The 14,232-nt window shown below is 38.5% G+C and overlaps 1 protein-coding gene across 4 annotated transcripts in view; it reads right to left on the reverse strand.

Annotated features, from left to right (window-relative positions):
* The window catches only part of ubr3 (ubiquitin protein ligase E3 component n-recognin 3), a 71,486-nt gene that overhangs the window by 51,510 nt on the left and 5,744 nt on the right, over nucleotides 1-14,232 (reverse strand). For all 4 annotated transcript variants that reach the window (XM_063005483.1, XM_063005482.1, XM_063005480.1 and 1 more), the window contains exons 3-21: nucleotides 13,992-14,144; nucleotides 11,312-11,461; nucleotides 11,185-11,225; nucleotides 10,996-11,062; nucleotides 10,772-10,902; nucleotides 10,398-10,626; nucleotides 9,276-9,455; nucleotides 8,834-8,967; nucleotides 7,925-8,011; nucleotides 7,734-7,799; nucleotides 7,516-7,605; nucleotides 5,843-5,971; nucleotides 5,547-5,599; nucleotides 5,192-5,325; nucleotides 4,989-5,074; nucleotides 4,141-4,282; nucleotides 3,707-3,803; nucleotides 1,805-1,946; nucleotides 637-741 (exon numbers count right to left, since the gene is read on the reverse strand). In XM_063005483.1, the coding sequence (XP_062861553.1) occupies nucleotides 637-741; nucleotides 1,805-1,946; nucleotides 3,707-3,803; nucleotides 4,141-4,282; nucleotides 4,989-5,074; nucleotides 5,192-5,325; nucleotides 5,547-5,599; nucleotides 5,843-5,971; nucleotides 7,516-7,605; nucleotides 7,734-7,799; nucleotides 7,925-8,011; nucleotides 8,834-8,967; nucleotides 9,276-9,455; nucleotides 10,398-10,626; nucleotides 10,772-10,902; nucleotides 10,996-11,062; nucleotides 11,185-11,225; nucleotides 11,312-11,461; nucleotides 13,992-14,144 (2,216 nt within the window). The remainder of the gene's footprint in view (nucleotides 1-636; nucleotides 742-1,804; nucleotides 1,947-3,706; nucleotides 3,804-4,140; nucleotides 4,283-4,988; nucleotides 5,075-5,191; nucleotides 5,326-5,546; nucleotides 5,600-5,842; nucleotides 5,972-7,515; nucleotides 7,606-7,733; nucleotides 7,800-7,924; nucleotides 8,012-8,833; nucleotides 8,968-9,275; nucleotides 9,456-10,397; nucleotides 10,627-10,771; nucleotides 10,903-10,995; nucleotides 11,063-11,184; nucleotides 11,226-11,311; nucleotides 11,462-13,991; nucleotides 14,145-14,232) is intronic.

Here is a 14,232-nt window from a genome sequence, read left to right on the forward strand (position 1 = left end):
AAAAATTTTTTTATTAATTAAACAAATTTTAACAGGCACATTAAAAAACGAGGCTTGTACATGAACGCCCCCTTGTGGAGACTTTACATTACACCTTGTAAACCACAGTGGGACCAGATTGGCACAATTAATTTAAAATGGTTGTTTTATTTTGATGAATTTTATGTTTTGATGTGTTGCCTGGGTCACAATAAAATCATGAACAAAATGTGGGTCACTTGAAAAAAAGTTTGAAAAACCCTGGTCCAGAATAAGAGTAAACATTAACTTTCAATTTCACTGGAAAGCCTGTCAGTTTACATTAATAGATGGACCAGTGTGAGCAGCATAGGAAAGGGTCCGAGGTCAACATCATGGTGCACTCCTCCCATTGGCAGTGGTAGGGTTTGAACCAGGAGCCTTCCGATTACTAGTCCAGTGCCTTAAGTACCAATGCCCATACATTTAAGATTTATTTCTTTGTAAAAAAGCTATTCTATTTTACATTTACAACATAGAGGTCTAATTGTAGTAAAGGGTACTGCAGGATAAAAGTGTGTAGAGTCAGTTCTGGTTAGAATGACCGTTTGTACCCCATGCTGCTCTAGAAAAAGGTCAGAGTTTATGGTATTGTAATTGAGCAAAACAGCTCATCACCTCATCCTCCTTTTCCTCTTGTGCATGGTTATCCAAGCCCAGCTCAACCAGATACAGCACCATACACAGCACATGATCTGACATGTTCTGATGGTCCATCCAGATCTGACAAGATCAAACAGACAAATGATATGGAAAAATGAATAACTTTAGAACAATAAAGTGAATCGTAGCTCTATTGTCCCCCCCCCACCCAAATAAAGTGTACGGAATATACAGCATGTATAGTGCTGTGTTGCCTCCTTGTTGTTTAGCTGATTTTGCATTGTTTTAACACAGATTTTTTTTTTTTTTTTCAGAAAATACACAACCTGTACAAAATTAAACAAGGTACAGCTGAGGACACAAAAACAATCACCAATTTTAACAATAAAGAATATTTCTTAAGTAATTAGATACATATCATTTTTATACTTTACATTAAAGTAAAGTTGTTCTCTATGGGGTAAATGTAATGATTTTGACTACCAACTTTGGGTTGTGCTTTTATTAGCCTTACTGATTATTGTTCTGATACCAAACCCAATTACTACTCATCTTATAACCTGATAAGCCATCTAAATCCCAGCCCAGCAAAGCATCACCACACGATCACAATACCACAGCCATGTGTAACTGTTGCTTTAATGTTCTTTCTATCAAATGCTGTTTTTGCTTTGACAGCTATAACAGAACCCTTTTAAAGTCCCAAAGGTTTGGAAATCAATATTTGCTTTTTTGCCAACTGCTCTTCTTTTGGTTAGCAGTGGTTTGCACTTGGCAACCCTTCCATTTTGTATAATGGAGTCATGAACACTGATCTAAACCAAGGCTAAAGTCGGTTGCAGTTCTTCAGATGGGATCTGGATCTTTTGTGACTTTCTGAATGACTTGCTGCTGAACCCTTGGAGAAAAATTAGCAAGTACTAAATGACTCATGGGTCAATTTAGCTGTTCCAAGTTTCGATCGTTTTAAAGATAATGGCTCTGATTAAGGTCCAATAGAGTACTGGAGCCTCAAAACTGCCTTTTTAATCCTTTGAGGGCTGAAATAATTTAACAAATTTTTTCCTCGGCTCGAAATGTCTTATAGGAAGGAAATTAGGAAGTGGCAAATACTTTTTCACAGCACTATATATGCCTTGAAGTAATGCTGGGAGCACATTACAGCAGATAATGAAGTGAGTACCTTGTACAGCAGGGTAAATATGACAATGTGCAGAGTTTTGCAGTGCAGCAGACGAACCAGGCCTTTATAGCATGGGTGCAGGGGAGTCCTCTCCATATAGGGAGGCCAGGGGTTACCGGTGAAAATACCAGACTGCTTTAAACTACACAAACAAGGGAAAAAAACATTTAGAAAGATTTTGTGGTTAGAAATCTGCCACCAAAGTACCAGTATACCTATGTTTGAAGTATTGAAGTACGGTGCAAGTTTGTTGTTTCCTTTTATTTTAGCCTTTGTCCACTTAGTTCAACAATAATAATGCATGAGAGAAGTAGTCATAAGCAGTTTTAAACCAATGCTTCATAGGTGGGGTAAGTGGGATGGGTTATCATCACAAACGCATCATACACTGAGTTGTTTCAGAGTTTCTATTCTTTGCATTTATTTTTACATACTCAAATATTGTGTATTATATTGTTGGATGTGTATATATTGTGCATATAAATATAAAGACACATTTTTCAAAAACAATACCTGCAAAATACAATATGCTACAGGTCAAATTACACTAAAATGACAAGAATTTGTCCCTGTAGTTTTTCATTTTGAACAGATATTCAAGTTTTCTCCCACGAAACACAGCAGGCAACAGATGGCTAAAAGTCGTAACAGATTTAGAAAGTTCCTATAGTGCTGCAATCTACAGGAAATTAACCTCGCCCTATCTCTGAACCTAGACCTTCACATTTGTCTTCAGGAGGCTGCAAACTGAGACTGACAGAACAAGAGTCGCTGTAGCTTATTAAACTTTGGACTTGCTTTATTGATTACTTCTGCCCCAGCTCTAATTGAAGGCATCAGTATCAGTTATGCCAAGTTCACACTACACGACTTTCCAAGTCGTCAGGTCGCTGTACAGTTCACACTACACGACTGAATCTCTTGCACTCGGGAGTCCTTCAGTCGGTGTGTATTTCACACTACACGACTGATCGGCGATAGGGGGTTTCACACTAACGATCCATCACCAACTGGAATCGCAGGCGAGCTTCTCTGGTCTCCTTTTTTTTCTTCTTTACAAAAACACACGTGAGAAGTGATGAGGGGTTTAATGATACCACGTCCAGAAATGCACGTCAACAAGTAGCGAGTGATCAAAGTGTTTGTGCGCTGTTTTGCAGCATAAAATCACATAGGAAAAATAAATGAATCTGAGTGGATTTGGCAACACGAACAGTATGGATTGTTCTGTAGTAAAGTGGAGGTTAATTAATAATTTTGTAATGCAGTGTTGGTATTATGTTTTGTAGAGGACGATCAAATCAGAAATACTGTAAAACGTGTGTGTGCCGGTGTATCCTGATATAAACTATATCCTCTCCTGCGTTTCCCCTCACGCTGTATCCTGCGTTTTCATTGGCTGTTCGACATGTCACTCATCGCACAACTGAGATCAGAAATCTGACATGCTAGAAAACTCAATCCAGTCGCCGAGCGGTCGGCGAGCCGGTCGGGTCGAGTTGTTGGATAGTTCACACTTAGCGACTGAGTTTTGACCGCCGAGTGAACGCCGAGTTGCTCCCGACCCGGAAAATCAATCGCCGAGCGAAAATCAGGGCAAAAATCGTGTAGTGTGAACTAGGCATTAGTGACCTTTACTCACTTGTTTTCAAGGACAAAGTGAAAAAACCATCCCAACTTTTTAACATTCATGGTAAAGTTACAGCGAGAATTTTTGCTACTCAAGTGTAACTATTTCATTTCATACTGTTCCAACTGTGACTTTAGACGATCAAACAAAAGATTAATTTATCTCATTTTTTGATATAAAGGCTGCTGGGGGGCACAGGCTCAAATAATCACAAGTAAACAACTGCCAAAACTGAACAATGGCATGAAAATGAAAGGTTTTGGGAAGCTCACAATGCTGCGTATCTGTCCATCGCTGACTGGACATCTCGTCTGTAAACAGTGCGCAAAATGACCATGATGGGGTCAAACTCCTTCTCCCACACCTCCGCTGCAAGAAACACCACAAATCTCAGTTAACTTTAGTAAACTTGCATGGCAAGAATAACAGTACAAGGCTGCCATCAAGTGGCAAATGACGGCACAGCAAGCAAATAAATAAACAGGTACAAGCCATGACAATCAATGGTTAAATATAGCAATAAAATTATTTTTGAACTCTTTACAGAACCAATAACTTGTACAATTTCTTTAAAGACGCTCACCCAGTAGCACCACTTGCAATTCAAACCCCAGGTCCCTGCGTAATTTACCGCTCTGCCACCCCAGCACCCCTTTAGCCAAATAATGTTTCACAAAACAACTGCCTTAAAGCAAAGCAATTTTACCTTTGGGTGTGTACATGCCCTGCTGCATGGAGCCCCCAGGTTCAGAAACTGGAGCTTTAAAATCAGCTACAGCAGACAGCATCTCCTCAAAGCTACAGCTGCCAGGAACAATTCCACTCTTAGGGTTTGGGTTCTCTGGGATCTAAAATAAATAAGGAGAAACATAAAACCATAAAATTAATAATAGGACACAGAAACATTAAGTATTTGTTAAGAAATTAATTGGTAGATAAGATCAGGGTTTATTTATTTATTTAGATGTTTTACGCTGTGCTTACACAATGGTTATCTTCATGGCAGGAAGGTTAGACACGTTTAATATCAGTCTATTGGCCTTGGCCAAATGTTGTTTTAGTATGTTGTTTATCAGATACGTTCTTTTAGATAAATTTTTGTTATTCAAGAAACTGAGGATTGTTTCTATTTGGCTTGGTAAAAAATTCTCATAGTTTTAGGTACTCCACTACATTACATCGTTACTGTAAGTATTTAGGGAATTCAGTCATTATATGTTCGATAGAAACAGGTATTTGGCAGATATCACAGTGTGGGGTAGCTTTCCCCCTTACAAGAAACGAGTGTGCTAAATGTGTGTGTCCAATGCGGCATCTGGTATATAAGACCTGATCAATAAATTTTTTTTATATTACATAAAATTTATGATTAGATCAAGAAAAGAATCATTAAACTCTATTATTACCAACAGTTAGTAAAAAAAAAAAAAAAAAAAAAAAAAAAAAAACAGCAAATCTCAGTTAAGATTGCAGCAAACAAATCGCAACAATGGGCTCAACTACTGGATGGTAAAGTTAAACAGATCAAGAAAAGAAAAAGGAAGAGAAGCATACAAGGTCAAGAAGAGAGCTGTGTGTGCGATCATTCATACACAACTGTGACACCATCTCTGCCCTCAGAATCTCATCATCAGTCATTCCTAATAGAGAGAGAAAGAGGGACATGTGTACCATAAGTACAAACCTAGTAAAGACATAAATGTAACTAGAAATTCATAAGAACACTGTGGGTTCATTTGTAACCAGTTAGTACTGACCCAGGTGTATGCGGAGGCTGCACAATATGACGAGGAACGTAAGTGCCCCCTCTAACATGGGCCTTTCCTGCTCTGCATCCAGCACTGCATTTTGGTGCTGCGATGCCATAGTCAACAAGTCCACTACTTTAAACCTGACATGCAAATAAAACAATCAATCAGGTTTTTAAAAAATGGAAGCATATAGCATAGTATTATTTACATTTAAAAAGTCATGGTATTAACAAAAATAAGAAAACAACAGGTTAGTACAGTATATACAGATTTATACATTCTTAAAATAAAGCAAATATAAGTACAGTACAAATGAACTATTAATGCACTGAAACAGAAGCAACAGTTCTATAAGTCACACCTCTCAAATACTGAAGAAATGAAGTAGTCTGGATCTAGACGTGATGCACAAACCTGAAAAAAGAACAGGTGTTAACCAGAGGTGCATTGATCATGATTAGTTTATGGAACATTCACATTTCTTTCCAGCCAAATAAGTCACGATTTTTGAAAAGGGTAAGGAAACACACCTAATGTAAACAACCACATTTTCAGTACATGATTTCTTAAGGCACTTTTTTAATTAAATTCAACAAATTTATCATTACACGTTGACAGCACAGCTGTGAATATTAATATAATTAGAGAGAGCAGTACCTGTAGCAGGAAAATATCTGGATCGATCATAGAGTTGCAGAAGTGAGACTGGACATATGTCATAGCCTGTCCTTTAATCTGTAGCCCATTCCTCACCCACATGTTACTGTGTATCTCAGACAGACAAGCCTACAGACAGATACACAGAGACAAGTTAATGAATGCTGTGAAAACATTAGTACGCATTAGTATCTGAACACTACTGTAGATTGTATTTTGCAGGCGGATTTGGATAAGCATCTGTCAAAGCTAAATAAAAAAAACTGTTCCGCTGCAGTGTATTTAATACAATTTAATTTAAAATATATGAAGCAAAGTAAATACAATACTAGTACAATATTAGTAATTCAGTCTAAACAAGAATGTCAGTATAACAGAAAGTTCTAAAGAGTCACAGCACTTTTCAACTATAACCTGGGATTGTGTGTGATGCTACAAGCCTTATTTCTGGCCTTTTATTAGTATTTAAAAGGGCATTTAAAAGCACTGAAAAGCATGATAAGTAAATTTTACATTTACATTTTCAGCATTTAGCAGGCGCTTTTATCCAAAGCGACTTACACAATGAGTGGAACACAATGAGCAATTGAGGGTTAAGGGCCTTGCTCAGGGACCCAACAGTGGCAACTTGGTGGTGGTGGGGCTCGAACCGGCAACCTTCTGTTTACTAGTCCAGTACCTTAACCACTGAGCTATCACTGGCCCACAGTAAATTAATGGGTGTACTGGGCAAACCCAGTAAATTAATGGGTGTACTGGGCAAACTGGAAACACTACCAATGTTTTTTTTTCTCCATAGTCTACAGCAGAGGTCACTAACAGGCGGACCGCGGTCCGGGTCCGGACCCAGAAGCTGTCCCATACGGACCCGGACCTATAGCCAAAACAGAAAGTTAGGATTTGAAACCTGACTGAGCGCTTCTATTTTAACCGGCGCAGCTTTTGTAGTCTTTACGGTAGCGGTTTAGCGGATGAGAACCAATCACGTGACACCACTCAGCCAATCAAGCCTGTGCATTCCAGCCGGTAAACACTGCGACTGCAGTGCAGACAGTTGAGAGAGTTAGAGGCGAGTTACATGTGAAAAGACGGTGGAAAGAAAAAGAAAGATCGCGAATGTAGAAAAAAACGAAGGGAGAGATACAGACAATTGTGCAGGAGAAAGTTGAGAAAAAGACGAGTGAGACAGGAGACAAATGACGCTCTCCAAAAAAGAAACGTGTACAGCGAAATTACAGCATTTAATCTGTGATGGAGAGACTCATTTCTGTTCTTACTTCCCACTGGAGCACAATTTATTTTTATTTTCTCTTAATTTAATAAGAGAAAGGTTTTATAAGGTGGGGCGGTCCGGGTCCTCTCTGTGTGTGCATGTTCTCCCCGTGTCCGCATGGGTTTCCTTCGGTGCTCCGGTTTCCTCCCACAGTCCAAAAACATGCAAGTGAGGTGTATTGGAGATACTAAATTGTCCATGACTGTGTTCGATATAACCTTGTGACCTGATGAATCTTGTGTAATGAGTAACCACCGTTCCTGTCATGAATGTAACCAAAGTGTAAAACATGACGTTAAAATCCTAATAAATAAACAGACATTCAAGAAATTTTCTCTAACTGGACCCCTTTAAATTTTAGTTGAATACCCCTGGTCTACAGCCTTTAGGGGTTAGTTACCTGTATCTGGAGAGGATGCACCATAATCTTCATAAGCATTTCCTGGTCAGGGAGCAGACTGTCCAAATCCAACCCTTGACACTTCACGGCCTGGATCATATCAAGAATACAGATACATATAAGAGCACCAACTAGATTCAAAAATAAAAAATTCAAAACACATTCTGTGCTGATTCATGCTTACTGTTAAATGTATATAAATTTTAGGATTTATTTACCTTGCTAAGAAACATGGCATAATATCGGTGTAGAGGTAAATGAAAGGTTACTTGATTGGGAGAAGGCTATGGAAGAGGTGTTAAACAAGAGGATTAGCACTCCTAAATTGAATGAGTACAGCACCTATCATTTTTTTTTCAGTACTTAACAGATACATTGCAATAGTGATATAGTGATTTAAATGACTTACCTCATCAACAAACCCAATGGCGTCAAACCATATCTGTAAAGTCTCCAGGCAGTACCGCACCACTGTTTTAGTGTACTCTTGTGTTTCCTGTCAATATAACAAAGCAATAATTTAATTTCTTTTCCATCCCCCATGCTTTTTAGCCATTAGTAGCAACAGAGATGATTCAGCTCTGCTGTGTGTATTGGGAGTGTTTCAGATAAAATCCCATATTGCATATCAATTTAATAGATTGTTTTATTTGTATTTCATCTTACAGAAAATATTAATGCTGCAATGTTATGTTTAACATCTTTATTGACTAGTGTTATTTTCTTGTATTCTATGCAGGTGTGATTTAATGAAGAATTTAGCGTTATAAAACTCAAAGGTTTTTGCAGTTACCTAGTGTAATGTACCATTCACCACATGCATAATATAAAAGTAATATATTTCACCTGTAATAAGTGCATCCCACTACATAATTAGCACAAGCCAGTATATTTAATTTTTCATAGGGGTTGACTGTGCCTATTTCCTACAACCTCATTTCATTATGCATTTTTATAAGATGTGTAAAAAGCTATAATGTACTCAGTGTTTTTGCACTTATTTATTTTGCAGGTGGCTTTTTATTTAAATTTGTACATCAACTTGTAAAATCGGTCACATCATTTTATTGCATCCCCGTTTATGAGCAGCACCAGAGCAGAACTCGCAAGGCAGTCAGCTGCTGTGTCCTTAATTTCTAATACTATTATTAAACATATCAGTTTTATGCAAATAAAAACTCCAAACACGTCTTGGCATTGTGAATAAAGGGCCAACCCTTATTCTAAATATCTCATACTGTGTTATAAACTTCACAGGAATTCAGACAATGCTATGGCTGACTTATTATTGACCAGTAGTAACTAATGTAGATCTTACTTTGACTTTGCAGTGTGTGAGCAGTCCCCACATAGGCTGAGCACAGGCCTCAAGCTCAGCAGCGAAGGCTGCATAATAAGTCTGAGATTCAAACTCCACGTGCTCATTCAGCTCCCTCTTGTTTAAATTCATTCCTAAGCAAAGAAACAGCAGGTAAGAATGAAATTGGTCAGACTTAATTACATTAAAATCTTGCAGGTAATAAGTCTGTGTGGAATTAAAATGAAACCAGATCATGTTGAGTAAAATATATTGAACATGTGCTATTAGCTAGTGCTTATACAGTATAGAGACATCATTAGGGTGATGGGGGTTGGGAATGACATGACAATGTGAGCTGACCTAAAAAACATGTAAAGATCGTACTCAGCACAAAAATGTAACCATTTTGCTCTCTGTATAAATAAAAAAAAAAAAAGGTGTGAGTGCACATTAAACTTACCTTGAAAAAAAGAGACAAAGCTCATCCAGTGCATCAGCAATGAGTGATCCTCCAGAAAACGCTTTGCTACACTTTGGTGAGATAAAATATTAATAAAGTCGCTAACTAAAGGCCAGTAGGTGTTGTTCTTCAGCAGAGCTTCTCCACAATTCACCACCACATGACGATTGTTCTCATCATCTAAAATGAGCACACATTAAGAGTTAGCATTATATTCCCACTGTATATTCTTCATTATTCAGAAAAATACCACAATAGTACTCTATGAATCATATTAATAAATAGAAATGGCATTAAAAGGGTGTTATTATTTTCCATAAGCATCGTTTATTCTGGTCTGGGTCACGGCAGGACCAGTTCTATCTGGAAACACTGGATGCAGAGATACCCAGGACTTTAGCCATCCCACTCTAACATACCCAGTACCTAATCAAGTCTGTGTAGATGCCCGGGCAGCCAATAGCACAGCAAAGATTTAAACCTAGATCTTAGTGGTGGTGGTGGGCTAGCGTAATAGACTGCTGCACCACCCGAGCACTATAAAATTAATGTATAATCTAAATAACAGCAATGTGGTACACAGATTTAAATAATTTTTACTGCTTTAAATATTCTGCTCTTCAGGGTAAAGAGGTGTGTTAACATATTAACACTTACTTAAAATAAAAAGACATTGAACTAATTAAAATGAATGGTATTAACATCAGTATTTAAAAAATGAGAGAGAAGAAACTTTAAATGTATGTTAAAGCCTCTCCTTGGCCATTATTTTATCCTCGGCTGATTTTACCATCGCTTTATCCTGGTCAGGGTTGCAGTGGGTCTGGAATGACCATGCGCAATGCAATAATACCATTTTGACAAGATGCCAATTCATCCTGGGGCCTCGATTACTGAAAATTTAGTGAATCATATCTGTATGTAGACACCCAACAGGCTGAACGCAGCTGAGAAATCAAACCCTGAATCACAGCGGTAGTTGGTTATTTAACACTGTGCCACCCAAGCACCATAATTTGAAATAATATTTATAATATAAACAACAAAGTCAGACATATTCTTCAGCCAGATGTTACTTTCGCGACTGCTCGATTAAAATGGGCAGCCCTGAAACACATTTACCTTGTAGTTCACTTTTAATTAGACAGCTCTCCATCATGTACAGCAGTACGGTAACCATGATTTCTAGCAGCTGGCACTCCTCAGTGACGTGGCGCGCTAACTCTTCATTGCTAAACAGCTGCACACTTATATGCACAATACGGTTAGACATGGTATCTGACTCATGGCTCTTCATAAGAGTCTTCATGATGAAGGCATAGTGCTGGACAAATGTTTTAGTAAAGGTGATCTGAAAAAGGAGATGAAGTACATCACTGCATTAAAATCACTATTCTGTGGAAGTCATTTGAAACAACCAAAAGCAACAAAATCAACAAAAACAAAATAAAAAACTCAGTTTGCACAAAGTGTGGTTTTCAGAGCGTAAAACATACCTTATAGTCTTGATCTGGCAACATGTTGAGTAAAAAAGTTACCATCTTCTGTGGAAACTCATATTTAATAGTCCAAAACAATAACTCCTCTAGAAAACATTTATGCTTTAGAGTGTCCATTATAGATGGATCTGAAAGAAAGAACACACAAGAATTGTATAACTGGTTATGTGGGTAGCCTTTTACAATAACTCAATATTATGAACTGTGCTTAAGTCATTCACCTTTGGTACTGCTGCTTAGCTTTACCCTCTTTCTCTGGCCCACATTTTGCCCTCCATCCTGATCCTCCTGTTAAATAAAAGAAAAAGAAAGTGCGACGAATTTTATTTCATTTAATTAAGGTTCTATAATAGGCATGCAAACCATATTAACGACATGTCATGGCAGTCTGCACTTAAGCAAAAATGTACCTCTTTGTTTTCTTCATCTGGACTGACCGCTGCAGTGGCCCCTATCACATATAAGTAAAGGTATGAGCAGACAATGTACAAAACCACATCAGGTACATGAATATTTTTCCATAAGGGTGCAAGTTACCCATTAAGCCAAGCGTTCCAGCTCCAGCTCCTGCAGAAGGGTCCGCTGCTCCAGCTGGCCCCCTTTCCTCTACAGACACCAAGCCAGAACTCTTAAGTGCTGACAGGTACTTTTCATAGTTTCTTTTTGCATACACATTCTCCTCTTGACCTGTGGAGGAAATAACATGCACACGTGTGTAACTTGTGTACCAGTCATTTAGATAAAATGAACAAATATTAACAAGTACACAATACTACATAATTTACTGATATCAAATAATGGTCGCTGGGGTGGTACACCATGGCAGTGTGTTCAAACATGAGAGTTAGAATCTCAGCAGAGTCACCAAGTTGGCCATGTGTCCCACACACACATACACAATTGGCCATGTTTGAAGAAGGGAAGGTTGGATGGGGTCTCTTCCAGCTCCCGGGTGCCTGTGTGAGTGGAGGTAAGTCTTATGGAGCCTAGCATGGCTGTCCATACATGATACAGCTCTGTGTGGGAACGAAACACTGACAAGTGATAGGACGTGGCTGCAGGTTGATAGCAGTTGGTGATACAGGTCTCTTTGATCAGATCAGGGGTTGTGCAAGCGGCAGCGGATTCACAAGCGTAAATGACTAAAATGGGATATAAAGGGGGAAAATCCAGAAAATGTGGATCGTGGCTATAATTCCAGTACCTGAGGGTTAAAGTTCCAGAGCCATGTTTAGTTCCAAAAAATTAACCCTATAAATTTTAATACTGCATGTACACATCAGAGCACATGTGGGTACTCGCTCATTTTTCTCTGTCAAGTCAGTTACATTTGAAGGGTTTTTAATAATTCAATTTCACATTTCAATTGACTCAAAAAATTGCCGTATGTCCTTTACCAGCTAAAGCTTAGGAATTAGCACAACTGTAAAGTCTGCTGGAACTTAGAGGTATTGGAACTTCAGAGGTCATGTTTCTGTACTGGTATAAGTTCCAAACCACAATTGCTAGAGAACCAATGTTGGGCCTCATGAGCATGGCCTTGAACCTTAAACTGCTTAAATGTGTTCTAGCTTATTGCCAAGTCACTTTGGCCAAAAGTATCTGCCATATACAACATGGTATGTGAACAACGCTCCTAATTTTAAGTTCATGTGTTTCAGCCCAGCATGGTGGCTCAGTGGGTAGCACTGTCACCTCACAGCAAGGTGGTCATGGGTTTGATCCCCAGGCGGGGCGGTCTGGGTCCTTTCTGTGTGGAGCTTGCAGGTTCTCCCTGTGTCTGCGTGGGTTTTCTCCAGGAGCTCCAGTTTCCTTCCCTCCAGTTTCCTTCCACAGTCCAAAAACATGCAGTCACTGAATTTCCCTACAGGTGAATGTGTATGTGTGTGAGTGTGAGCATGAGTGTGAGTGTGAGCGTGAGCGTAAGCGTGTGTGTGTGTGTCTGCCCTGCGATGGACTGGTGCCCCATCCAGGGTGTTACTGTGTGCCTCTTGCACCCATTGAAAAGCTGGGATAGGCTCCAGCACCACCACCACCCCCCACCACATCCATCACTGGTAGTATGAAAGCAATAATCAACAAACCCTATTTCCAGAAAGGTTGGGACATTTTGTAAATCCCAAAACATTTAATTATTTGTCAAAATAAGATTGATTTGTTAATTCTCTTGTTCCTGAGAAAAGTTTGAATGAGCAAAATAAGAGTAAATATTAACAAACAACAGTAAATATTAAAGTTGCATTGTTTTGAAACATCCTACATTAAGCAGGTGAACTGATTACAGGTGAGGGTATCATACAAGAGAACAGAAATTAAAAAGATTGCAAATAATCTGTGTAGTGCAAGGCTGGAAAACACTGTTAAATATTGTACTCAAATAGAGTGGTTCGAAAAACTGTCGAGACTTAACACAGTTTACAAAGAAATGTAATCTAAAAATCTGTTATACAAACAGAAAAACGTACATCGATTTTATGAAGAAACAAAACCAGTTCTGTGGACCTGAGTTCATCTCAGATTGACTGAAAGACAATGGAAACATGAGCTTTGGGCAGATGAGTCATTATTTCAGCTTGTTTTCGGAAAAAAACAGGCATTGAGTTTTCCATGCCAAAGATGAAAACAAAAAACATCAAGATGGTAGAACGCAAAAAAGTCTTTTCCAGTTAAAGTATGACTCTGCCCATGTGCATAAACCAAAATCCATAAAAACAAGGGTTGACAGGTTTTTGTATTGTAACTTCAGTGGCCTGCAAGGAGTCCTGTCTTTAACCATACTGAACATCTCTGGTATTAATTTAAATGTTAATTATAAGCCAGGCCTTTTCAGTTAGGAGAAGAAAAGGGGTGTAACTGCACATTAATAGGTTCGAAATAGAATGTCTAACAAACTTCTAGTCAAATCTCCACATACTTTTAGCCATACAGCATAAACACTATTATAAACATCTATTCCATGTTCCAAATGTTTTCAACTGAACAATTTAACAAGCCTACAAGAGATGAGAAATCAAGCACTTGCAAATGTCACCCATCACTCATTAAGCTAAAATGGTGAACCTTTTGCCCTGGCATTTTTATGCATTTGTGAATTACATTTAATACCCCAGTTTGTTCCTACCTCCATACCTCACTATGAGTATGATGACTTGAGATCATCTTTCTTAAAACATGACAAGCTAAATTATTTTCACAATGTCCTGAACCCAATACCTACCCATGCTCAACTCTTTAAAGGTCTGCTGATTGGTTAAAATCTTTGTGAGGACAGTGCGCATGGCTCCACCCATTTTAGTGAGCTCCTCTAAGAAAGAGATTTGAGGCTCCAGCTGCTGAAGAACCTTCTGTAGATCTCTGTCTGTGGCAGATTCTGAAAACCCAGCAGAGAGCACATATTAATCACAAATTCATCATGTGTTAAAAAGAACAAAATATTTTTCTAAAGGTCTATTGGACAA

This window comes from Trichomycterus rosablanca, chromosome 12 (assembly GCF_030014385.1).
Source record: "Trichomycterus rosablanca isolate fTriRos1 chromosome 12, fTriRos1.hap1, whole genome shotgun sequence".
In the NCBI taxonomy this organism is placed as follows: domain Eukaryota; kingdom Metazoa; phylum Chordata; class Actinopteri; order Siluriformes; family Trichomycteridae; genus Trichomycterus; species Trichomycterus rosablanca.